Source organism: Actinia tenebrosa, unplaced genomic scaffold (genome assembly GCF_029948245.1).
Source record: "Actinia tenebrosa isolate PJP-AT-01 unplaced genomic scaffold, QUT_ActTen_1.0 PGA_scaffold12__29_contigs__length_12842862, whole genome shotgun sequence".
NCBI lineage: Eukaryota > Metazoa > Cnidaria > Anthozoa > Actiniaria > Actiniidae > Actinia > Actinia tenebrosa.
Window position 1 is genome coordinate 136,222 of NW_028292572.1, and position 27,315 is coordinate 163,536.

The 27,315-nt window shown below is 35.6% G+C and overlaps 1 protein-coding gene across 1 annotated transcript; it reads left to right on the forward strand.

The window, feature by feature from the left end:
* The first annotated feature begins 94 nt into the window (after window positions 1-94).
* Window positions 95-26,922, forward strand: LOC116296584 (uncharacterized). Its single transcript, XM_031704624.2, has 24 exons — window positions 95-319; window positions 398-484; window positions 4,047-4,224; window positions 4,770-5,201; window positions 6,164-7,379; window positions 7,925-7,974; window positions 8,357-8,493; window positions 10,069-10,143; window positions 11,471-11,601; window positions 12,491-12,597; window positions 13,703-13,801; window positions 15,081-15,131; window positions 15,445-15,520; window positions 16,100-16,351; window positions 17,319-17,429; window positions 18,784-18,993; window positions 19,525-19,608; window positions 19,885-20,054; window positions 21,009-21,145; window positions 22,612-23,138; window positions 23,541-23,898; window positions 24,996-25,813; window positions 25,987-26,271; window positions 26,413-26,922. The coding sequence occupies exons 1-24, from the start codon at window positions 181-183 to the stop codon at window positions 26,587-26,589; spliced, it is 5,907 nt and encodes a 1,968-aa protein (XP_031560484.2). The 5' UTR covers window positions 95-180; the 3' UTR covers window positions 26,590-26,922.
* Window positions 26,923-27,315: the final 393 nt, after the last annotated feature.

The following is a 27,315-nucleotide window of genomic DNA, read 5'->3' on the forward strand; positions in this document are numbered from 1 at the left end:
TTTTCCGAGCGATGACCGAGTGATTTCGACTTTCGCTCGGGGTATCCGTAATGTTTTCGCGGGCTCGCACATGGAAGGAGCTGCTACAGGATCGGCGATGGAGAAGCGGAGGTAAATTATTCCTGTGATGTTTGGCTAAAACGCAAATATCTCGCCTGTATTAAGACTAAATCATTCATCATGCCAAACATAACTATCAAGCAAGAGAAGGAGGACCCAATGGAGGCAGAAAACCCAGCGCCTGTGTCAAAACCAGACAGAAAAATCTTGTGGAAGAAGAAGAAGCTCATAACAAACAAGCTCAAAGGCAAAAAAAGAGGTGCGCTACTACATCATTTTATTTTAAAATTTAAACCAGAAATATGTATTTTATGATAAATATCAATTCTGGTTTCAGATAAGACCTCTCTTGACAAAATTAAAGTTAAAACCTTCGATGAGATTATGCGAGAGAAGAAGATCAAGAAAGAAAAGACCGAAAAAGGTGAGAAGTTAGAGTCGGCCATTTTGTACCAACTCGTATTTGAGCTCGATCAGGAGAATCATTTGCCCTCTTTCTAAAAAGAAAAACAACAAACTTTAAAAGCTTTCTTATTACTTCATTCTCCGTCTGCAAATATTTCTTAGCTTTCATAAATCATTTGAAAAAAGCGAAGCTGCGAAAGATGCTTGACGTTTTCCAGTTGGCCACGTGTGTTGGTTGCTGAGCGTGTCAGATACTCGTATCAATATTTACTTCCAGAAAGGGTCCGGTTTTTACTTCAGATCATCTTACATCAATTAATTTTCATTGATTTTTTAACTTAAAAGATTGGGATATCTCTTTAGCTAAGCAATAATCTGATTTTGCGAATGGAACCTGCGATGGATGGGTTTTCGGCGCGATCTTTCTTATAGCCCGTATCACTATCCCGTATCGTCGAAGTAATTAGTAACCCAAAAATCCTATTCAGCACTCAAGGTCATACATTTCCAACGCAAATTATAGTAAATACATTTTTTTCTAATTGTTTGTAATTCTAACGTAAACATAACCTAAACAGCAAGAAAAACCCACGAAACCTGATATTGCCAATAAGCCTCCTCAAGACTAAATATTTTAGCTGAAATGTAAGATAAGGGGATGATTTTTGGAGTGAAAAATAAATTGAATACCGTAAACAAAAACGGCCTTTATTTAATACTTAAAAAAATACTTTCTCCAGATCTCAGTCATAACCAAGTAGTAAGTGTTGTTATTGTATTATTTCAGTATTTTCGATACGACTTTAGAATACCCGGCCAAATGATAGTACTCCTAAAAAAACAAAGTGCATGGCCAGCTATTCTAGAGTTGCTCTGATACCTTGAAACAGGCTTAGGGCTGGTGAAAGTTAGGACATAGCTAAGTCACTGTTAGAATTAGAATTAGATCAGATGTTGGGTTTTGCAGAGGAAGGAAACTGGACAATCTAAGGGAAAGAACCCCAAATCAAGGAACATGCCTAACAAACTCTACTCACATGTAATGCTAAGTCTGGAAGTCTAACCGGTACAACTACAGAATACCCAGCAAGGAAAAGAATCATAGTGGGCTGCCTATGCGCTTACACGTTTGTTGTATAAATAAACAATTGAGTACCATGGGGTTAGGTTTAGGGTTGGGATTGGGGAAGGCTTTGTAGGAATAAACGAAGGGTTCGTAGGCATGTAGGCTGAGTTGGCTGCATAGACAGAGAGATGCGATGAAAAATACACTGAGAATTCATATGAAGAATTAATCACCAAGTAGGTCACGCACATTCCTTAGAAATGGCTTTCATTTGGTGGGGTATTCTATAGTTATTCCGTCATATGGTGGCCCACAAGTCTCACGGCAAAACAAAAACTCACGGCAAAACAAACAAAACTCACGGCAAAACAAACAAAACTCAGGCAAAACAAACTAAAAACTCACGGCAAAAGGCAATAAATTCACTGCAAAATAAACTTAACTCGCGGCAGAATAAAGAAAGCCACGGCAAAATAAACTAAACTCACAGCAGAACAAAGAAAACCATGGCAGAATACAATAAAGGTTGTGGTAGGCAACAACGTATTTGGTTCCCTGTTGATTTTTTTACCACGAGCAATTTGTCAGCGGTTTTGATGTTGTAAATACAAATGGCTTCTGGTTAAATACTATTAAATTTACAATGCAAAGTTTATCAATTTATCATAACCTTTAAAAGACTTTAGACTTTAATATTGACCCTGAAACAATAAGAATGCTTTATAATTATTCCAAAACAAAAAGTTCAATGATAAGAACCTAAGCTTGACAAGAAATAATTAAAAATGAATGTATGTAATAAAACTGATGAATGGTTTTAGGAGATATTTTTGAAGAGAAAAATCGGTTCAAGGTTTGTCATCTTAGTCACCGGGTATGTGATTTCAAGTCGATCGGTTGTTTGGATGCTCGATGTTCTAGCTCAATCAATTGCGTTTGAATAAAGTTATCAAATGAAATATCCACTATTTTGAGGCAAGTAACAGCCCTTATGGTCAAAGGCCACCTTTCCTCATTTAGTTCTTGGATGTTTTGGCAGTCAAGGAAACAAAACAATCCTTCGTTCGCAAGGGTTGTCAGTGAAGCTAACGTGGCCCCCAAGTAGTTTTATCGACATAAATGGCAGAGACTTCACCATACAAGTATGTAGAAATTGAAAGTCTACACAGTGTAGATATAGGAAATCCCCAACTACAAGAAAATCCACACCAAACCGGTGAGACAGATTTGACATTCATAATACTTTCTCGCCAGGAGATGTTCACACAACGACGGTCAAATGCAAATGAAGCATAATGAAACTTTTAACCCACAATGCTTCACGCGACTTGATCACCTTCCTCTGGTTCTGCCGTGAGATTAGTTTATTTTGCCGTGGCTTTCTTTATTCTGCCGTGAGTTAAGTTTATTTTGCTGTAAATTTATTGCCTTTTGCCGTGAGTTTATTTTGTTTTGCCGTGAGTTTAGTTTGTTTTGCCGTGAGTTTTTGTTTTGCCGTGAGACTTGTGGGCCACCGTACCGTCAAACCTGAGACCTCTAAGGTGAGAGGTGATTGCACTGCCACTACGCTAGCCTTGATTCAACAATAATGTAGCCTTACATGTTGCTTGCATTTTGCAGCATGTTAAAGAGAGTAATACTCACATATGCTGTATCCATTGAGACCTCACAGAGTGGGGTTTCAAAGTGCAGTGGGTGTATTTTTTGCCTTTGATCTATTTTACTGGATATCATTGCTTATTGTGATTATAGCGTTGATGCAAGAATTATAATTTTTATGAATAATAGAACAGAAAATTTCATTTTTGTGTCCCAAGTCTGACATCACTTGCATCGACAAGGAATTCCCAAATATTTATTAGCACACATGACAATTCTTGCAACCCAAGACTTTAAATAAAAGATTGTAACACAGCCCTAGAGATCAGACTACTACCATTGTTGTTCAAGCATTAAACATGAAAAAAAATTTCATGTTTGTTTATGTTTAAGCTCTCATCTTTGTTGCCTAAACTTTGACTTTGATCAATCAAATCAACACATTCTGGACTGGCATGTACTGGCATGTTTGCTCATGTGATTTGTATGTTTTTATTTTATTTTTATGTTTGCTTTCATTTACTTTTAAAGTAAATAACTTTAAGCTGTTAGCTGTTAGGCGAAGATGCAAGGTGTTTAATCATTGATGGAATATAAAAGGAGGGAGACAATTGATGGTACATCAAAGTTAAATTTTAGTTGGGTAGTGTATAAATGAGAGCTTACAGGAATTCTCAATGACACGCACCGCTCTAGCGATTGTTTCTATTGCAACAAGAAGCTTTTGGTGGACGTCAATCAACATGACACTTTATAGGCACGTGCCCTAATATCTTTGTGTTTTCTGACAATGTTATGGAAACGCCTTGTGATTGACGTTCCCAAAACCTTCTTCGTTGCAACAGAAGCAATCGCTGAAGGGTGCGTGTGATTGAGAATGACTGTAAGACCATTCCATTTTTTAAAATTTTTACAGTATTTTCACTGGCTGAGTCAACACCGTCTTCCAGCACTACCACCACAATGCTGAAAACACCTATTAGGTGCAGTGCAAATCTTGCTAATGTAAAGCTTAGACAGTTTTCAATACCCTTGATGGCTTTACCTAAGGGAAAACACATGGTTAAGACTTTTGTTGGCAGCTCTTGCTCAGGGTAGGTATAAAAAATGTAGACACTTGTGTATTCAAGAATCATTTATAATAGCAATTTTTGGGGAGGCGAGCCAAGTTTATTTTCACCATGTGGTTAAGGATGAACAGTGAAGTATATCTTTTCCAGGGGTGGCAAGTCAAAGTTTAAGTTCATCTTTACCATGAGGGAGCATGGGCAATGTGGGGGGGGGGGGGGGGTGGGGGTGTTTGGTGGTGAGCCCAATTTCACCTTACCATGGGAGGGATGGGGAGCACCCACTAGGCAGCCGATAGATCAAAAGTTTCAAAAGTTTAGAATTTGTTTTTTGAGGAGGAAGGAAGAAAAAACTGGAAAAACTGAAAAACTATCATATGATGCTTGTTTTGTAACATGGACCCTGGGAATCAAACCAAGATCACATTCAGATGGCAGAGGCCTTTGCATCATTGCTACACCAACCCTTTGAGATGTATTTTTTTGAAAAGAAAATAAGCATTAAAATGTTTTAGTTTTGATTTCAACAACAGCAACAAAAATTTAAACATTTTAAAAATTGTTTGTTACAGAGTTCAGATAAAACGAGAGCCTGTAGATCCTGAAGAACAGTTGCCAAGTGGAATGACAAGCTCCATTGCAGTGCAAAAATCACCATCTGTTACACCCGTCCAAGTAAATCACACTGAGACAAGACAATTAAATGGCACAGGCGAAAACTTATTTATTAGGATTAAGAATAAAATCAAGTCAGAACACAGGGATGAGGATTGGAATCACAATGATGTCCCAAACCATACCCAACACACAACAAACAAAGAAATGCCTTCTCAAGGAGGTTGTGATAGTCTTTCAGAGGGAAGTTCTGAGCAGCTTAGTACGAGTATGGACTTTAGTGATGTTCCACTAGGATCTACCCAAGATGATGATACCATGTCTCTCTTTGCTTTTGATGACACTTTTGAGGAAGAAATTGAATCAGAGAAGCCAAGGAAACTTATCAGGTACAGTAAAAGTTCCCCGTCCATACGGTTTTTTTTGAAATGAGATCTTTTAACCTGAAATACGAATTTTCTGGTTTTCTCATTGGTCATGAGCCACCGTAAATAAGAGTACATACCAATGAATTGTGTCACAGAGCCAGCACATGCTAGAAACTGTCTATTTCCCCAAACATTTTGTGCCTTTTTTCCAGTAAGAAACAAATTTCTGATGCTACAATGAGTTCACTGTCCACACATCCGGATATTTTTGAAGTGAGAATTTTTTAACCTAGATTTAAATTTTCTGGCTTTCTGATTGATCGAGAGCTTTTGTAACTATTTCCCCCATTTTTTTACAGTGAAAAACAAATTTCCAATGTTTTTTGCAGTATGTTTTCAATTTCATAACATTTTGACCATCTGGATTCCTTGACCAAAAACTTACTGGGGAAAACAAACAATGCAGTATCAAGCCATGAAAGAATGGAACAATCTGAGTGACACACTTAAACAGTGTTTCAAGATTAGCCATTTTAAATCGAATTTCTTTTAAATTTCTAAACCTAGATAATTTGAACTTTTCATCTTTTACATTTTACATACTAGTAATAATGATGTTGACTTTTCAGTAACAAGCTGGTTTCGATATTCAACCTCCAAATTCTCTTTTTACATATTATTGTCAAAATGTCTTATTTATCAGGGCCTTCTTGAAAATCACATTTATAAGTGAAGAAGCTTCCTATTAAAATATGAATGTAAATAAATAAATACCATATGGTAAATAACAGGAAATCAAATGCCATGCTAGACGATTGAAAATCTGTTAAATACTGTTTACAATTTGCATATTTGGTACATGTCTGCAATGAAAAGAGCCTGACAAACCAAAAGGCAATCTGTAGGTGCATTAGCCATTGTTTTCTAGATAAAATTTAATATCCTGAATTTTAACATCTTTTGTTTTAACATCTTTATATTAGTGATTCTGCACAGAGAAGAGCTTCAAAAGAAAGAGATCTAAGAGAAACACTGCAAAACCGTTCAAGGAAGGAAAGATCAGATCAAGCAAACAAGGTGGAAGAAGAGTCTTGTAGGCGTACTATAGAAGACACTAACGTCAAGGAGTCTGACATGCGCACCGTAGAAGAAACTAACCTCAAGGAGTGCGACATGCACACTGTAGAAGACAATATGCTGGAGGAGTCAGACAGACGTATTGTAAAAGACACTAACCCCAAGAAGAAAAATGATGCAAGAGAAACGAGTAAAAGAGAGAGATATAACAATGGGAATAAGAAGCAAAATAATGAAAGACGGAAAGATGACAGGATCAGTTGTGGGATTGAAGATAATGGTTTCAAAGTTCCTCATGGAGATGGCAGTATAAATATCCCTGGTGGCAGGAAAAAGAATAAGCTGAGATTCCGAAAGCTGAAAAACAACAAGAATGTGGGGAATTCAGTCCCAAGTGCACCGTTTTTGGAACCAAATTTTGTAAACAATATATCTTCTAATCCTGCTTTAAGACAGGAACTCCAAAGACTAGAACAACTTCAACAAGTAGTGTTGTCTGCCAATCAACCTGTCAGTCTTATTTCACCTTTTCTGAAAAATGAAAATCCCCTCAAATACAGACAAGATGGTAAACGATTAGACAACATCTCAGGTAGATTCAGAGATGGAATACCAGTTAGAAGGAATCAAGATGGACCAGATTCTATGTTTGATGACAAAAAAGCATATTCACATTTGAGGAACCCCCCACCTGTAGCAGGAGGGCGTGGCTTTTTTCAAGACTTTAAGGAAGGGAACAAAGAGATACAAGATTTTAGTGATAAAAAGTATGAAGAACACAATATTGCAGGTGGTAGCAGATGTGATAGGAATGGAAGGGTCGTTGCTATCGGAGACACCAGTGGTGATAGATTTGCTAAATCAAATGATGTGACTAACAAGGGAACAAGCTTGACAGATTTTGACAGTTTTTCAAGAAGTAGAAGGTGCAGAACCAAAGAGGAGACATCAAACTATAGACTACCTTTGAAACGCAGGAGTAAGGATGATTATGATGGTGACCGAGCATCGAAAGAGGCCAAGAGAGAAAAACAAGTCTATTGTGGTACTCAGCTTCGGCTTGGAGAATGTCATCATTCTTACTGCAGATTGTATCATCTAACACCCAGTGAGTTGACAGAGGTAAGTTCACAGGCTTTTGTAATAGAAGTATCCAGTGAGTTATGAGTGAGTTATCATTTTCTGCACATGAATTAAAGAGGACACATGATTTGGGGTAGTGCACATCCCTGGGAAGCACATACGTTAGACCCAAAGACCACTTGTTGAAAGACCTAGTGGGAGCTCGGCAGCTATTCCAAAGATAACAATGTTGTAAACTTTCAAGGACTGAGGAGCAAAAGTGCACTACTTCTACATCACCCAGAAGTCTCCCTGTGGCTTGATAGAGCATTTGACTATCTGGAACTCACAAATCAGGGAATCACAAATCAAGCAATAATTTTTAGTGGGAATGGACTCACCTCTTGAATCTCTGATTTGATTCCCACACTCGCCATCACATTGTGGGGGAGTTTGATGCTTTTTTTCTGGATTTGAGGGTTTTTCTCAAGCTTTTCCTAACTCTGTCAAAGTTAATGGTGTCTTGACATAAATCAGCCTAGAGGTTGTTTCAGATTCTAAAATTGGAAGGGTGCTAATCTTTAAATTGCCTTATTTTTTTTAAGTATCAGGAAACTGGGAAAATTAAAGTCCAAGAGGTCGTCCAAGATAAAAGGTAAATATCATCACAATGTCAAAAACATAACTTGCCTGTTTATGAACAGAGCTTATGAGTTGGTCGTCTTTTTGGTAACCAGTCTTTTTAATCCACATTCATTTTGATCCCAGTGTTGTTAGTCCACTCACATACACATTCAATCCATTAGATCCATCCATATACACATCCCATCCACCTTTAAGATACTCTTTCTATCCATATTTTTTTAATCAATTATTTTTATTTTTTATTTTTTATTCTATCCATTCATTTTGATACCATTGTTGTTAATCCACCCACATACACATTCAATCCATTAGCTCCATCCATATACACATTACATCCACCTTTAATATACTCTTTCTATTCATTATTTTATGCTGTGTTCTTTTACATTTAGTGATCAACCACCAGAACCACCAGAACCACCAGAACCACCAGAACCACCAGAACCACCAGAACCACCAGAACCACCTATTCCAGTGAGCCAAGAGTCTTACTCAGATGAGGAACCAGCAAGAATGCAACAGGTTGAAGGTAAATTGAATAAAATTAGTTGATGTTGATGATCTCATGATGTACAACAAATGCATACATTAAAAACCCAAAACAAAATAAGAGGAATTAAAAATTTTTTTTAAGCAATGGCATTCCTACAGAGTACCTTTTCATCCACTGGATTTCAAATTAGAAATTAGAAGTTGACTTTTGCAGAGGGAGGTTAACTGGAGAATCCAGAGCAAAACGCTCAAAGCACAGAAGAAAACCTAACAACTCTTCTTTTGCTTACGACATGGAGTCCGGAAATCCTTACCCAGCGAGAAAGAGGATCTAAGATTACTGGATGATGGTTTTGGCAAACAAATTTTTAGTTTAACAACATAAAAATAATAATTGTGTTTTTATGCAGTTGTTAACCGATAAAGATTTATATGTGCCAAAAGGATCAAATTTCTGCCTAGCTCTCTTTTGCCTGTAATTGAAGACCTTTGATAGGGAAGTAAAATGTAACTCTCCTTTTTCCTGGGTTGACTGTGGCAGCCCAGTTGTAAAATGCCTTTGGTTTTTTTTTGTAGTCTCCTTGCGAAATGTGCATTCTTGCGTATTAGTATATTAAAACTTAGTGATGTCAGTAACGCAACGTTGTTTTCTCTGTCTACAAAACCACATCAGTAGTACACCTAAAATGTTCCAAAGTACCCTCTCCTCCCATATAGTGGTACTTAACAAAGATCAGGTGTTGAATAAGCTCCAGCACACCAGCATATTTGGCAACCCAGTGCATGCTCCTAAAAGATAATGGAGTTTAAAATATGGCGGCCATTTTTCTTGATAATGTCACATTCTCAAAACTTTAGCAGCCTAAGATTACAATTAGAAATATCTCAGCTGAATTTCAAACAAAATCAACCAAATTTGCTTGTATTATAGTACTCTAGCTGTTCTTCAGAAGTTGCCATATCAAAAGCCTTGGCTCCAGGCTACCCTTACCTAAAATTCAGGTGTTTGGAATTTCTACCTTTACAAGAGATTGAATAGACTAGGTTAAAATATCTGTTATGGTCGTAGACACAAATTTAGTCGAGTAATTTTCTGTTCAAGTTCTGAAAGTTCTTCTAGTTCAACACCAGGGTGTTGCCATAGCAACCACAGTTCGTGCATTTTCACGTTTAATATTTTGAATACAAGTACACTGCAATTTCAAATATGCTCAGAGATATATTTAAATCTATGTTAAAGGAAACTGAGTTGCGAATATGACCTCATCAACTTCCTGATCAGCATAAACTTAAAACTTGAATATCACTCAAATCAAAAATGCTAACAAGAAGTGGAAAATCCCAGTTTTCTTCTTTTGCAAAGTACTTTAACATGTGTAAATGATAGAGATTGGAGGCATTAAAATTTCTTCGTAGTGGCACTTTAATTTATGATACAAATTGTAGAGTGATTGAAAAGCTCTTGAAACGATATGAATCATTAAGAAGTCCTTGAATACCTCTTGAAAAGAAAACTCTGTGATGTTTGAAAATTGAAATAATATAAAACCAGGCATCCAGCTCAAACCCTGTTTATTTGTTTATTAATTTTTGTTGGTTTATTTTTGTTTAGATGATGGTGAAAAAGAGCAAATGTGTAAAGGTCTTGCAAAAGCTGCTAAGCAGTTACTAGACTCATTAAAGCTTGGTAAGTTGATCTAAGGGTGAAATTCCATTCCATACACCCAATGCAAATATTGCATCCAATTTGAATAGCTATTGTTCTGATGTATGAGAGGCTTTTCAGTCCATAGCAGTACTTTTCAAATTTGATGCCATATTTGCCTTTGGTGTAAGAAGTGCTAAGGCCAAGTTCATCAATCCAAAAATGAATAGTAATAGGAGGGTATAACATGAATGTTATACTGTCCAGCAAGATTGAACTGAAAGGATATGATGTCACCTCTGGTAGTGACCATTAAATGTGAGTGGCACCCCAAACCACAAACCTAAACAGTTCTTATTAGTCAGGAAGGGCTTGTGAAGAGCCTGTGAGCTGAACACAGGCATGCTGCAAGATGCACACAAGATGTACAATGTCAACAAATTTAGATTTTTTCATAAGACTCGTGGGTCAAGCTGGATACATTGAAAAAAGCAAATGCATAATGCAACACTTTTTGTTAGCCAAAAAGGCTTATGCGAATGATTCCTGGAATAAAGCCCGACTTAAAAAAATAAACTAAAAACAAAATCCAGAATTTGTTTTTCAGAAAACTTAGCAAATAGTCTGTTGAAGTCGAAGTGGTCTTTCGTAATTGAAGTGGCTTCAGACAATCAATTCATCACAGGCAATTCGCTTCCAAACTCAACAAAATACACCGAATCGAAATATGGCGACCAATTTGAATAACTATTGTTCTACACTGATTAGCGACTGACTAGCCTCTCATACATGTGAAAAAGCTTTTATGTTTGCATGTGATCACAAGGCTAGTCAGTCTCTAGTCAGTGTGGAACAATAGTTATTCAAATTGGTCGCCATATTTCGATTCGGTGTATAACAAAGTACTAAACAAAGTAGGCATTAAAAGGAAAATTTAAAAAAACGAGTTATCACCTTACCAAAAAATTGAGTATTTAAAATGTGAAATTGAGCAAAATACTTTGAAACCTTCGATTGTCAACAAGTATAAGGATACACAAAGACCAATCTCTGGAATGTCAACTAGTATGCCACGAGTTCGCCAAAGAATAGTTTGATTTTCTTAGCTCGTATATTAAATATTTTTAACAAGGGAAGAAAATGGTTCAGCAGGCACCACAAGTCAAAAATATGAAAAGTACTGACTGATTGGTTGTGATTGACAGTAGCGAAAATTCAAATTTCAGGATGCAGCTCACAGCTACCAAGTTCACATGTTTATGAAAATGACAGTAAAACTGGACCAACCATACTGGTGGCTACAGCTCTTGACAACTATGCATCCACTAACAATGTAATAGTTTACAAATTTTTATGTTTTTGTCTATAGGTGAAGCATGGCAAGTCATTTTTCATCTATACCAGAACGAACCTGTCAATAGGGAACCCCTGATAAAACTTCTTGAAAGAACTTTGTTTTTATGTGGAGAAGATGGTGTTGATAATGATGTTGCTGCTCAGGTTTTGTATTTTTTTCTAAACGTAAAGTTTATTTTTAATCTTTTAATTTTTTGATTAATTTGTTGGATTGGATATATCGAATGCATTAGTTTGTAGAGATGGTAGAATATAATTCTAGTTCTTATCATAAGGTGATTTCAATTGAATATAAACTTTTTCACTACTAGGGTGGCCAAAAGCGGAAATGCTACATTTTCCTAGAGTGGCCAAAAGCTGCCAGTGGAAAGACATTTTTGCTTTTCAATTACCAGTCCCCTAGAACATTTCTATCTGTTGAAACAAGTGGGCTATTGTTTTTTGTTTGGATCATTAACCAATCAGATTCTATCAACTGCTTTGATGTGTGTTATAAGGCCTCAATATCTACTGAGCATAAGTTTTTCATATTGAGAAATAAAAAACACCCAAATTGTGTTCCAACAGGAGCCTGTTGTTGGACCCATTTAGCCTCTAGTAGTGAAAGGGTTAATCATTAACAAGACAAACAAACGAACAATCAAATAAAAAAATAAAAAATTTTTGTTAGAGTTAAAAAACTAGGAAACCAGAGATCCCAGAGAAAACCCTCGTGGCAAGGGAGAGAACAACACAACAAACAAACTCAACTCCACATGTGATTCAGTCTGAGCCAGGGCTTGAACCACAGTGGTGAGAGGCGAGCACTAAACCACTATGCCACCCATAAATTACATACTTAAAGTACACAGTAATGTTTCATCAGTGTGCTTCTATGTGAAATTAAAAGTTAATAGTTGATTGTTGTGGAGAGATAAAAATCGTTGAACGCAGACAAAAACCCTTGAGGTGACTATGTAACATATATTTTAAATGAGATATAAAAAGAAAGAAGAAAAAAAAAATTGATAATCATTTATCTTTCTTTTACTAGGTGTCTGCTCAGGTTTTTGACATGATTCCCAAAGTTCGTGGAAGCTATAATCGACATGACTTTACAACATTAATTCACTGTCTTTGCCACACTGGACAATACATAAGGTAACTAATATTTCTTTCAGTTCGATTCAAAGTATTCTATCTAACCTAGCATTGCATTCAAGACAATCAAATGACAATTACTTTAAATTACCCTTTAAGAGAACGCTTTCCAGGTGGAATGAGTGGCTGTCGTTTTCTTGTGTGAGGCCACTCTCATCATGTAATCTACATAATCGTGGCAAAACTTATCTTTAACATTTCTGATTCTCCACTTTGAAGTCATTTTCTCTACAGAACACTTCTACATTACATGTTCTCAAACTTGATCCCGTAGTACATAAAAATATAAATGTCATCACGTAGTACAGTACGTACAAAATCTATCACCGCCAGACGGAGTGCTTTCCAACGTGATTTCCATTGTTCTTGATTTTGCAGAATTGGTGGTAATAAATTGATCTAACACTGCACATGAATTTTTTTTTTGCATTTTCAAAATTCGTATTATTTATTATTCAGTATTCGTATAGTTTGCAAACTGATTCCACTGTTTTGTTTACCATTGGTTATAATGATTGGTTTCAGGCTGGTTCATACAGGTTGTCAATCTGAATGGTCAGCGAGTTGCTTGGCTCGTGTTTGCGTAGTAGATTTCAAAACATGTTTGATTGAATTTGCAATACGTTTTGCACAGGCTTATGAAGAATTCAAATAGAATAAGTTTTTTCAGAAGTCAATATTAATAATGTGTTTGTGTAGTAGATTTTCAAAACATGTTTGATAGAATTGAAGTTCGTGATAAGTTTTTCACAGGCTTACGAAGGATTGAAATAGTTTGTATGTGATTGATAAACTTTTATCAGAATCATTGAAGGAAATGTTTGTGAAGTCGATTGCAAAACATGATTGAAATTTTTCACAGGCCTCCAGTATGACAAGATAATTTTCTTGTATTTTCCCCCCAGAATTAAGATATTAAGATCCCTTGTGCTGGGTCCGTGCGCGACACACGCAGTTGGCCCTGAAAAACTTCTGGCCTGTACTGTATATCTTCTTTCACACTATAATAGGAATAAATTTCAATGTAAAAAAATGGGTAATACTTTTTAGTTTGTAGCTTATAAAATGATATCCAGGAATGATATGTTGTTTCTTTCTGATTCAGGGGGTATGAAGTACTGGATGAAATGAGGAAATCTAACATTACTGCTACTCATGAAGTATATCTCGACCTAATACAATGCTCTGAGGCTGAACCAAACTGGTAGGTATTGAGCCACTTTGATTAGTAGAAGCGGATCTATAAGAAAGGTTTCAAGTTTTTTTTTTATTTCCATTTTATAGATAGCATTATATACATTACTTTTACGATTTTTGCCTGTTTACTGGGAGGTGCTAATAAGATTATTCTGCACCTTAAGATACGAATGTACTTACAAAATTGCATGGGAAACAAGGCAGTTGTAACAGTGGACTTGCCACTCATCTTTGGGGTCAGGTTTCAGAGCCTTTCATAATGTAATAAATAGAGGTTATTACATGGGCACGCGGAGATACGAATTTTATCTTCAAGTGTTGAAAAGATCTCTCATGAGGGAGCGCAGCGAACGAGTGAGAGATTTTCAACACGAGAAGATAAAATTCATATCTCCAAGTGGCCATGAAATATTCTGTTTATTATATAATTATCAATGAAGTATGTTTTGGCTTTTTCAGGCAATTCTTTCCGTGTATTTTTGAATAGCCATCGCAATGGTGTTATTTTCACACGTGAAAATAACATGTTATTTTCACGTGTGAAGATATCAGTTTTTCGAAATAGAGAAAAATAGATATTTTATTGGTAATTATATAATAAAATAGAATATTTCATTTCTCAGATCATTTCTCTATGTAGTTTTGCCACTTTTTCACAAAAGCCATGCTCACTACTGAAACTGAATCTCTGCGATTTTTTGTTCAAACTCTGCCAACTGGGAGCCGTAGGAAGTTCAATCAATGTAGATCACAAATATTTGTATTCACTAGGATTTCATTGTTCGATTTCATTCGCTTATTTTCTTGTGTTTGATTGACAGAAGCTAAAACCTGTGTTTTGGCCCAGGGCCAAATTTTTGGACTACCAATAAAAAGTGATTAAATTTTCTCCAGGTTCTCTCTCTTGAAATCCAACATTCTCAATTTCAATTTGATCTGTTAAACCTTCTTGCAGCTTAAAACGTTCATGGCCTCAACCTTTAAGTAGAGTTTTCATCAAGTTTCAAAATAATAGGAAAAGGTCATAAACTGCCAGAGACTCCTGGGGACCAAGGGAACATTTTGGGAATTACTTAACCATTCATGGTAGTTTAAGTCTGAGAATCATCACAATAAGCAATAAGTGTAGAAAGGCTGCACGCAAACAATGCCCTAGAACGTCATTAATAGACAAAGTTGTATATGCTGGCCATCCTTGTTGGAAAACCACCCTAGAATATTTCTTATATTTTTTGTATGGCTTGTTTTGTTAATGGACTTATGACAGTTATCTTTTTTTATTACAGGGCATTTAATTTGATAGAAGAAGTGAAATCATTAGGATTGTTTAAAGGAAGGTAAGCATATCAGTGTATTTAACTTATCAAACCTTGACCTGCTTCATATTCCATGAATAGTATTACTCTACTCACATGCAATGCGGAGTTTGAAAATCAAATTGAAGACTCCAGAGGCGAGAGGTCGTCTACTGCTACACCACCTTTAATTCCCAAAGAGGTTAAGCCTGAGCTGAAGGCATTCATATTTTCTTTTTGTGTTTTAATACTGATTCATGCTTGAGAAAATTTGAAATCAGATTGTTCCAAACATGAATTGCCTTAAAAAATTTTGAGAGTTTGAGATATAAAGGTATATGACCACTTTTTGCAGTATCTGCAGTGCTCTTATCCTTCTGGGTGCAAAGTCTGGGAAACCACTTCTTGAAAGAACCTGGATGTTGTTTAAGGTATGAATAATTGTTTGCATAATCTTGAGTACCTATTTTGCTTGCAAACCCTTTTAGAATGCAAGGCTGATCAAATGTTTCAAGCAATAGAATAAGAAATCTTTTAAAAACTTTTTTAATTCAACTAATTGTAGGTTTAAATTAAAAGTATTTTAGAAATTTATTTTCAAATTTTAGTTGGCATACTCTAAATAAAAAAAATGAAAAAAAAATAAAATAAATAAAAAATAAAAAAGAGGAAAAAGGAATATGTGTGGAAACAGGGAATCCAAAAAAATTCTGATCTTCAGATGGGAAAGAAAGCCGCTACCTTCCTGTGGAAAGTCAAAATACTTCCTATAAAGTCCTGCCTTTGCTTCTAAATAGTGCCTGTACAGTACCAATAAACAGATAAATACAATATTTGTCAGGTGACTGGTTTGTACTTGTATATGTGGTCCGGTGTGAGCGCAATAAAATACCTGGTGCAGAAAATCAATTCTGATTGGTTGGTTTGATTTGATAGAAAAAGCTTGGACTAAAAACTTCTAAGAATATCGAACCCAGGTAATAGCTATTTTAAAAATTGAATTTTCGCAGGACATGATGGAAAACTCTGTCAAACCGTCAAAACAATCCTATTTGGCCCTTCTTGATTTACTAGCTGAAAATAATGAAGGCCAAAAACTTCTGGATGCTTTGGTTGAGCATAATGATCCATCTGTTGTGCCATCTGCCAAATGCAACAAAATAATCATCAAACACTCTAAAGACAATGCTGAAATGGTTGCTATAAATGTGGCTAGTGTCTGTGAGATTGCGAAGAATAAAGATCCACTGCTAGATGTCGAGGTAAATAAACAAATCTGCTGTTGCTCTGCCAACAGACCTTTTTACTGATATGGTGACCATCTTGAATTATGGTAATGCTGAGATGGCAAACACGAAAAATTGATAAGGCATAGAGTAGAAGGGTTATGTTTTCAAATAATTTGAAGTTTTGGTGTTTGTCATATTTTAACTACCAGTAAATTAAAAACATCATGACAACTGTGTAGCCAATAAATTTCCCAGTAGTTTTTCCCTCGGCATTTCACAATGTCATTCAAAATGGCTGCTGTAAAGTATTGCTATTAGACATTTGCATGATGACATCGCATTTTTTCAAAATTATCACTCTTTTCGTGCTAAAGTAAGTTGAGATTGACAAATGGACAGTAGACTGCCATGAGTCAAGTGAATCGTTATAGTAAATTATTAAGTTACATGTTAATAATACTCTATTTATTTGATTGATGGTGGTCTACGGCCTCTACTTTTGGCCTGATTAGTGTGTGACCATGAAAACAGTGGTTTTACAGTTTTTGTATGGCTGTAAAAAGTTAATGCCACTAATGAGGCATGCACCGGAACAATAATTGTGTTGCATGATAATTAACTCTCCATTCAATGAAGTACCTGAAACATGGCATGAACATTCCGTGATCATGGTCATGCCTAGGTCACGGCAGACAAATCACATTATGCAAGAAATTAATCAGGCAACATTTCAGAAGACATCACAGTCACTAAATTTTGCATACGGCATAAGGCTTTTTAAAGATATATGAAAAAGTCTACTGACAGTGTAATAACAGGGCTCTCTAAATGAGACATCCCTGTATAAATATTTTTAAAACAAAGAAAATAAATAAAAGGAAGAAACAGAAAACTACAACAACAAACAGACAAACAAACAAACAAACAAAAATACCAACATAAAGCAAGTGTTAGCAAATTGAAAAGCATCTTTTAAGTATGTCTGACCTTTTATTTTCAGACATGGAATGTTCTCTTGAGAAACTGTTACTCAGATAAATTTAATTTGGTGGCTGAGGCTCAACAAACATATGGCATGATGAAACGATACAACATTCCTTTAACAGCTGAGGTACACTATTCTAATTCTTACATGATTCAAATAGAGTACTCAAGTAATGACGTCACAAAAAATAATTTTCGCTTGATCATATTTTTTGTACAATTTCGATAGACAATTAAAAAAGACGTTTACACACCAAATTTGACAAGAAACAGACAAATATCAGCCTATATGGTCATTTGAATGTATAATTACCCCATACATATCACTGTATTTTTGACTTAGTTCAAAACGTCTTGAGCAAAGGCGAAAATACAGTGATTTGTATGGGGTAATTATTATGTATTCATATTGTCATAAAGTCAAAATTCATTTTTTCGTGTTGTCTCAATTGAGTACTTCAAACTGTTTCACTGTTTTACAACTTAAGTTTTTTTAAAACTTAAAGTAAATAATTTATGTCTGTTAACAATTAGTAGAGTGCAAACAATATAACCACGAAACTTTAGTAATACTAAATAGCACAATTTCATGCAAATTCCATTGTTTTCTATTGTTTAATTAGCATTATTTTGTACTATTTAGTAATTAGCGTTTCATGTATTAATTGTTTGCACTCTATATTATCAAAACTTAATAGTGAAAGACAAGACAAGTGGTCATTCATAACAGTCAAACGTGGACATGCATGTTTGCTTAGTTTTTTTGATTCGGTTGTTTGTAGCAATTAAAGAATCCTAGTCAACTATGATGCCTTGCGTGCCATAATCAAAGCAATCGTATTTTTTTCTGCCCAGCAAAATGGCGGTTTAAAAATCCAGATCCATTGATCTTGGTATTCCTGCTAGACATTTCAATTTCATGCTTTCTGTGAGATTTTTTAAATTTTGGCAACCAATCTAAGGTAGATTTTGAAAGTTGTGATGTCTATCAGTTGTACGGCTGATAAGTCATATTGTCTCAAAGAGGATCTCTCTGAAAGATTCCACCTATTTGTTGTTGAATGAAAGGAAGGAAACTTTGGGAATTTGAAGACTTGGGCATAACAAATTTTGCTCTACCAGTGCATGGAAGAGCTTTGAGAATGGTGTAGTTGAACAATGTAAACATTAATATAGGGTCGCAATGCATTATAGTTGACTAGAATTCTTTAAATATTAGCTATTTGTTTTTTCTTGCTCATTCTTGGTGGTTTAACCCCCATTGCATGTCACCCTTATAGGGTCCTTAGGCGAGTTCAAAATTTTCATTGCGAATTTAGTGTAGTAGGTTTGTGGGAGTAAAACATAGTTTTTCTGACATGTTCACCTCCCTGGAAAATGATTGCTTGTTAAGTCTGAATAAAAGTGGTAGCTATCCTTCACATTGCTTATTCAAGTTGAAGTGTGATTATTAGTTACTAAGCTTCAACAATTTCTTGTAGGGCTATAATAGTCTGCTCTGTGCACTAAGTGAGGCCAATCAAACCATATCTGCCATGGAGGTCTTCAATACATTGAGCCAAGCTTCTGGTCATTTGAAAGTCAATGATTACAAACCTTGCATTGATTATCTGATTGGAGCTCTGATAAGATCAAAGCAGCTAGAAGATCTAGAGTTGGTGGTTGCATTTGCAGTTGACAATGGACTAATGGTAAGAGAGGAATTTTAAATACTTGTGCAGTACTGATGTAAAATAAATTGAAGAATTATAAAACCTGTTTAAGTGCTGTGTGCAGTTATAAAGTATGATTGGCAGAACATAAGAGAAGTATTAGCAGAAGCATGTGATGCATAGCGGAGTGCTTTATAACTTAAAACAGCACAGCAGGCAAGTTTTTTGGTTTCTGTCATAAAATACAAATTAGAGTAGTTGCTATTGTGGACATGAATGACAATATAGAGTGTGTGCTCAAGATGCACACGCTTCCAACCAATTAAGGTGGGATTTATGACAGTTATGTTATAATATTTCTTTGTGTATAACTGCAGAAACTAGTATGAAATTGTCAGATCAGGATTATCAGACTTATTGATGTATATTTCAAGGGCTTTGGTTAGCAGTCAGTTTACTAGGGAGTGATGGTTATAAATTATAAAATATATTTCCAACTGATACTGTATTTGAACACAAAGAGGGGGCTTTTTCGAAATATTATTCAAATAGTTTACTTGTCCTTTACAGGTAGAGGAAAAGGCTCTCCTTTTAGTTATTACAAAAATGGAGCTGGAGAAAAAATTTGAAGAGATTCATCAGTTATTCAAAAAGGTACAGTACCAATACTTTTTTATTGCTTTCAGCTTGACCCCCATGAGCCTTGATACTGCTATACTGTTGTACTTGGCGATGGTGAAAAGCAATAACAAGTTTTTTGTTTATAATTTTAACAATTTTTTTATTTTAAAGCAGCTATGTTATTTAATTACTAGAGGTTTTGCTGTATTTTGTGCTAGGATAAAAAGACTCATTGTCACATAATTTCCTTTCATTATTACATAATTATTTTTGATCTTGAATATTAAACGAGGTGTTGCTTTACTGTAGTTGCAGAGTACAAAAGAAGGAATTCCAGTATCTGTCTTTCGTAAACTGGTATCAACACTTGAGAAGTGGGCTGACAACCCTGCAGCTTCACTTGCAGTGTATGCAGCAATGAGAAGATCATATCCAATCATTCCAGACAACTCACAGCAAATTAACAGCGGTTCTTCAAGGTAACAAGACCCTGTGAGCAGGGTATACTGGGATACCTAGAAGGGGGGAGTGGAGGACCTGGTTTCAACATGCATGGAGTATTTAGTTGGTTGAGCTACCAAAACTACTGATATAGTAGATATTGCATGACATCGAAATAGGTGATGTGATTAAAGGAAAAGTTGGGCATCTAGAGAAGTAATGTTGGACATTTACATTTTTGGGGCGTTTTATGTTGTGATTTATTGATGTTTTTGATGAAATAAATAAGTGGGCATTTTAAATTGAGATGATCAGCAATGCACAGTAAAACTATACAGAATTTATTTGTAAACACTTTCTCAGAAAGAAAAATCGAGACAGAACTTCCACACGGCTGTCAATTTCAATCAAACGGGGAACACGAGTAAAAAAATTGCTCAGTTGAAAGGACCTCTGTTTGTGTTAGAAATCTCAAGGAGTTTATATTTACAAGTTACGCTCGCTAAAAAATGAAGTTTTGGCCACCTTAAGGAATATATTTACATTATTAGCAAGATCTTTGTCGGCATCTATTTCACATGTTTGTCATGATGTCTTGAAGTAATGATAAACCAGACCTGGTTGGTATGGTTTACTAGTATCAGAGTCTCTAAGAATCTAAAGGCGAGTAAAAATAAGCTGAAAAATTTTGCACATCAGTGTTGAAAGCCGTTTTGAGCATTTATGCCATACTCATCAAAGTCATCGAATAACTTAATCTAGAACTCCAATTCCATTGTCATTGCTATGATCATTAGCCTTAAATAGATAGATTGTTTTTAGTTGATATCATAGGGAAATTGAACATGGCCAGCCACCATTCTGAATTTTTTAGCTTAGCTGGTATAGCAATTGATGATAATCCTTTGTGCTGGCTGGGAAAGGCAGTAGATTTTATTTTGTTACTAAGTATACATTTCTAAGAGTGTTTGCATTTGCTTTCATTTTTTTAGTGATATGACATCAGGTTATGAAACACATTTAAAGAGAAAAGCATGTAGATACTTTTGGACCACCAAAGGATGTATATTTGAGAGTGCATGTAGATTTTCGCATGCACCATCAGATGCACCTTTCATTGGACAGTCAGGTTTGTAATCTCTAAAAACTTTTTAAAAATGTATATAAAAAAATGGGGATTAAGTAGGGATTCCACAGAGTGGCTGTTTTTAAACTGGATTCCAATAGCCAACTTTCGATTTTCTGGTTGAGCACTCAATAGCCATACAATTTGAGTTGAGGTTCTGGGGAAACAAAATAATGATAATTAGTTTACCCGGAGCTTCAATTTGGATCACTCAACCAGCATATTAAAAGTTGGGTATTAGAATTTAGAAGTTGATTTTAATGTAGGGGGGAAAAACTGGAGAAAAAACCTTCAACAAGAAATTTACTAAGATCATCTAAGTCATGGGCTTGTGATACATTGATAAATTGCAATGAAAGATTGATTCTTAGGTACATTTTGCGAGAGAATACACAATAAGCAATCATTTTAAAATAATTTTACAATAGCTTTTTTAATACGGAGAAATAAACGACAAATGGCTTTTTAGCTTTAATAGTTTTTTCGACTTGTGGTTGACATCACTTGTCAAGGATCTGTCGTTACGTCTCTATCAGCCACTGTTGTTTTACCTTGGAAGCTCTTGGACCTTGGGTTGCATTTCCTGCTGCTTGCCCACTTTTCTCTTTAGTTAGGCGTACAAAATAATAAGTACACCCTGAGCGAACAAAACGTTTGAACTTGAATATTAGCGATGAATGCCTAAAAAACACTACCGAACTGTACCTGTTCAGTTAGGAGTTCATCTGGATTTCCAGACCGGAATTACAATAATAAAGTAATTCGATCTTGATTTTTTTTGTTACTTTAACTGTCATCCAGGGACACATTTTGGTGTCCATAATCTTCTTATGTCAACAAAGGCAGCTCTTGGCTTGAAAAACAATTTTGCGTTTTTCTCGGAAGTGATTTTGAGTTCACTTACCCATATATTTTGAGTTCATTGTCAAATGGAATTTGACCGATTTAACTAAAATTTTGAGGAAGTCATCTTAGATAGTTTTTCTTCGAAAGTGTCTCCGATTTTTGATTTTTTTGCGTATTTCCAAAGTTATCATGGATTTTGGCGCGGATACAGCTGATATAGCAGTGTCATAACTTTAGGAGCGTATAAAAAAGCAACGGGGCAACTAAACAAAAATCAAACACACTTTTGACAACTGATGTCTTGTGATCTCGGAAATGTAATAAGCATTGGTTTCTGATCATTACTGGCTGTCATTGAACACCGCGAAGATGCCAAGGTGAAAATTTGAATAATTCGCTCTAACTTAAAAGGGTAAATTTTAAGGATTATTTATTTATCCAGCTCTCAGAAAATGTTTACTTTGTTGAGGTTTCGATTAAGAGATTATGTGCTATTAAGAGTTGAATGCACACTGGTTACTAGGGGTACCCTGTCAGACATCTTTAGCACTTTGCATGGTGCCTGCTGTAGATGTTTGTTTTACAGTAATCAAGTAAAAATAATGAATTTATTCTGTTAACAGATGTTGCTGACGTTAATAGTACATCGCCAGAAAAAAATAATCCATTTGTTTTGAGAAGTGCATCGTTTCCATTGTGTGGACAGCCAATGCAACCTCCACCTCGGCCACCAGCATTTCCATTTCCAATGAGTACTGCAGGTCCTAATCCATTGGTACAGTCCCCTGTAGTTTTTGCCTCAAGTAGTCCATTTGTGTTGAAAGACCCCAATCTTCTAACAGCATTCCAGCCGCCTGCTGTTCCACGAATGCCATTTCCATTGGGTTTTTCCCAAGGTTCATTATTTTCACCATCAATTCCTGTCAGTGCTTCTACAAGCATCCAATATGATCAAAAAATGTCTATTCCAAGCTCCATACAAGCTGGAGGTGAACGGCACAGTGTTGATTTGGGTTCAACAGCTACATCAGTATGTACTACAGATACACGTGGCTCACATTCTGCTCCTATCATGTCAGAGTCTCTTAGCAATGAAGGATTCCTTTTTCCAGTCAAAACAGAAGTGCAGTTTTATAAGTCTAAAATACTAGTAAGTGGGAAATTTGCATAGATCAAAAATAAGTGTGTTGTTTAATCACTGAGAAGCCTAAAAGGCATTTAAGTAATGGCTTCATACTTTCATCAGCATCTCGGCTCATGGCCTTAAGCTTTTATTAGCTTGTCAGCGTTTGGAACCTCTGTAGAAACACTCGCACTCATTGATATATTTCTTCTCCGCCAGACACATTAGTTATCACTTCCCCGCCATGTAGTAATATAGTGGAATTGAGTGTGGATTGTATTGTGAACTTGAATATTGCATCTGGATGAAAAGAGTTGCACTAGTTTTGTGCATTACAAAATGAAATCGAAATAAAAGATACTAATTGAACTGAGAGAGTTAATCATGAAGTAATGTTAGTAAAATGTAGTCTTTTTCTGTATTATGTAGAAAGCTACTGAAGAAAAAGACTTGGAAGAGCTTGCAAGACTTTATGTACAAATGAAGAAAGAGCAAGTACCTGCAAACAATGAAATGCTTCTGCTCTTCTATAACTGTTTCATTACTTGTAAAGATATCGGGGAATCGTTGTCAAGCTTTGTAGCTATCATAGATATCCAGTTGGACAATCTTGATATAGATGAAGATTCCAGTCAGAAAGAGGCTCTGGACATTGATGATCTCAGATTTATTGGTGAACTTGGAGTTGCATTGATGCAGTTCTGCAGGCTGCAAAAACGACTTGATGAAGGATACCTAATTCTTCATGTGTTGCATCAGTATGGAGTGAACTACTTTCAATATCCAGGTAATTTTTTTGTGGTGTTACTATGAATGGGAGAAAAGAATTCTAATCTAACAGTAATGATAAAAAGGTAAATGATACAGCATGAAAAGATGAAAAAACTTACTGACGTTTCGGACGCTAGTCCTTCCGATAAAGGACTAGCGTCCGAAAAGTCATCTTTTCATGGTGTATAATTTACCTTTTTTATCATTACTGTTTCATCAGAAGCACCGACAGGTCACACTAGTTTTTAGCTAGTTATCTCTTCTGAGTTCTAATCTGGTTAATCTATTTCTAATTAGTTGTGATCTAATTTGGCTTTGACATCACTTTTTAGATTTCTTAGGTGGTAATAAATTTTAACAATCAAGTTGTAAAATTACATTTACGGAGCAATCATTTTTATGTTATGTAATGTAATGCACTGAAGCTCCGTCTTGAAACAATGTTTATTTAGAGATTTAAAGCTATTGTTAAGGACGGAATTGTAGTGGGAAGCAGCTTATGAATGTGATTATAGTACTCAACCAAATTACTCGATTTTGATTGGTCAAGAGGAGTACGATTAATTATTTATCGTACTCTGTAGGTGATATTAACCCAAATGAAAATTTTTTTGGTCCACAATAGTGTGAGTCAGTTGAGAAACTTGCTTTTTTGTAATTTCTCCAGATTCCAAGTGTTTTCATTTTTCTAGAGAGTTTGCATGCTAGAGAGTTTGCATGCTAGAGAGCTTGCATGCTAGAGAGTTTGCATGCTAGAGAGTTTGCATGCTAGAGATTTTTATTTTAATTTCTTCTTCCTCTAAGCACATGAATAATTTTCACAAACACAAAAGAGAGCAGATGATATTTTGTTGTGAGACAAAAATATTAAATCAAGGCTCGTGGTTATGCTTATGATGAGCAGTTTTAAGTATAATTGACATTCTAAAGGAAATGAATACATCCTTTAGGGAGACACAATCAAAACAAAACAAAAATCGCGAAATTCATTACTGCAGCACGTAGATAACTGAAAGATATCAGGTTTTGCTTATGTGTTTTCAATCAGAAATTATTATTTATTGATTTTTCATACTTCCTTCCTTATATCGTCTAATTTGAATTCTATAACAGCGTCCTTTGTGCCTCATGGAAAAGTGCTTTCTTCCCAAAGTATTGCTCTTCTTGCTACGGACATGTGCCTATGCCTTAACAAAGACCCACAGTTTGATGGTGCTGTCGAAGTTCTCAGAGGATGCAATTACGCCATTCCTTTAGATGGAAGCTTTCTTTCCTCAGAAGAAGCAGAAAAAAGACGTTCTACTTTTGAGAAGCTTTCTTCTCATTATCTAAATGTTGGTAATTATGCTTTAGTATATGAGTTGCTTCAGCATGTTGGTGATAAGGACGTATTCGGCATGACCTCTCTGAAGTCTATTTATAATGAACTTCTCAAGAAGTATATTGCCGAGAAAAAGGTTGATGATGCTATTGGTGTCATCAGGGAAATGGAAAATGAACTAATTTCGAGGGATCCAAATGTTCTTAGAGCTCTAGTGACATGCTTGGGTAACATAGCAAGATTTGTACAAGCCAGCGAAATATTCAAGAGCAGTTGTTTGCAAGGTGCTTATCCAGCCTTTCCAACAGGAGATGAACTTTGGAAAGCTACAGTTTGGATTACCTTCTCAAAGTTTGAAATTCAGTTCTACTTAGAACATCATTTACAGCTTTTGAACAAGTATGTTGAGCAAAACAGAATTGCAAGTCAGTTGCCGTACGATGAAAAACATTTTAAATCACTGAGAATAATCATCACCAAGGAGGAAAGCGATGGGACTGCATGTGACATGACGATCGATGCAGCTAAAGAGATGCAAGAAAAAATAATTGATATACTTTGTAGTGACTTTAATCCCCCTCTCAGCTGCGGAAAGTCAGACAAAGTTGGGGTAAGACTCATATCAGATTCAAGAAGTTTTGTATTTATGTGTAGAAATTATTTTTTGTCTATTTATATTCTAGTTTCTCTGTTTTCCTCCGTTTCTTCTTTCCTTACCCTTTAACCTTCATCATTAAATTCTAGAGTCCATCTAGTTTCTTAAGAGTACTCTTTGTTTTACAGGAAGTTATAGTCAACCCTCGCAGTTTGAGGAGGTGGTTCCTAGCCAATCCTCCTCCAGAACGGCAGATGCAGACCTCTCCCCTGTCAGAATCAGATGGCAGTACAGAACTTACTAGAAATGTTATAGCATCAAAGGGAAAACCAGGAATCACCATCAGAGTAGAAAATCAATATCACATTGATCTTCAAAAAACAACTCTTTATGACGAATATGAACCACGTATCAGGCATACTGTTTGTGGACATCTGACACGATACCTAAGGCAAGGAAAACTGGCGAATAAGGTAAATCATTTGCCAAGTGGAATTTTAATTTTCTCTTAATATATTTTTGCGTAAAGTTTGAAACAATAGAGTACTCGTGCAACGAGGAAAAAGTAAATTAGATTTTGAGACAATTGCTTCAGCTCAATTCTAATTCTTTAGGAAGAGTTTAAAAGGCTTGCACGTGAGCTGACCCAAGACTTTCTACGATCCTCAAATTTGGCTGACCTTGATACAGACTACAAGCAAGTCCGTGGAAGAGTTGTCTCCTTTGTAGATAAATTCTTTGACAAGGGAACAGGAACAAATGGGTCAGCATTAAGGAATCAGGAGGTGTAGGTTTCAATGAACATTAGAGTGAAAATCACCTTTTTTGTTGGATGCCAGTGATTATGCCTGGATGATGCTAAACTTAAGCGTTTAAAAAGTGTATATAGGATATTTAAAGCAAGAAAAAATATGAACTGAGATAAAACAATACAGAAGAAGCTCCTGTGTTTCACTATGTTAAAAAGGTTTTTGAATGTCTAAATACATTAAATACCGACTTAAATTTTTATGTTTGTAAGAGTTGTAGTAGTAAAGAAATAGACCAGTCACTTTCAGTATCAATGATGATTTTTAATAATGAGCCTTCTGTTTAGAAGAGATGTTAAATTCGTTTTTGGAAGAGAGAAGATATAAAACTTCTGATTTAGAATTGATTAAATGGTTTTAAAATGGATCAATTCGTGCATTAAATGTTCTGGTTTATGAGCTCGGCGATGACTTCGTAATGTAGTAGATAAAATCTTTTAATTACCCGGAATGATCAAGTAACTTTAGCCTATTTAAAGGAACACAGAAAACGATCACTGATAAGAGCCAATGCATTTTTTGGCCACATGTTTCAAATACTGAATGACAGTATTTTATGTTAAGTAATAACTCTGTGATCATCTCTTTTGTGGATGGTTGATGTGTATCTCCCCAAAAGAAGCACATTTCTGTGCTTTTTCTAACTGATGCCTAAGTGTAAATTAAACCCAAACCAACCTTCTATGTTTCTGTGATTAGTAATCTGGC

What these genes read in the sequence shown, in the direction of transcription:
- LOC116296584 (XM_031704624.2), top strand. Translation starts at nt 181, where the DNA reads ATGCCAAACATAACTATCAAGCAAGAGAAGGAGGACCCAATGGAGGCA. An exon ending in GTTGGCAGCTCTTGCTCAGG is followed by an intron (nt 4,225 to 4,769) that starts GTAGGTATAAAA and finishes TGTTTGTTACAG; the next exon opens with AGTTCAGATAAAACGAGAGC. An exon ending in ATTAACAGCGGTTCTTCAAG is followed by an intron (nt 20,055 to 21,008) that starts GTAACAAGACCC and finishes TCATTTTTTTAG; the next exon opens with TGATATGACATCAGGTTATG.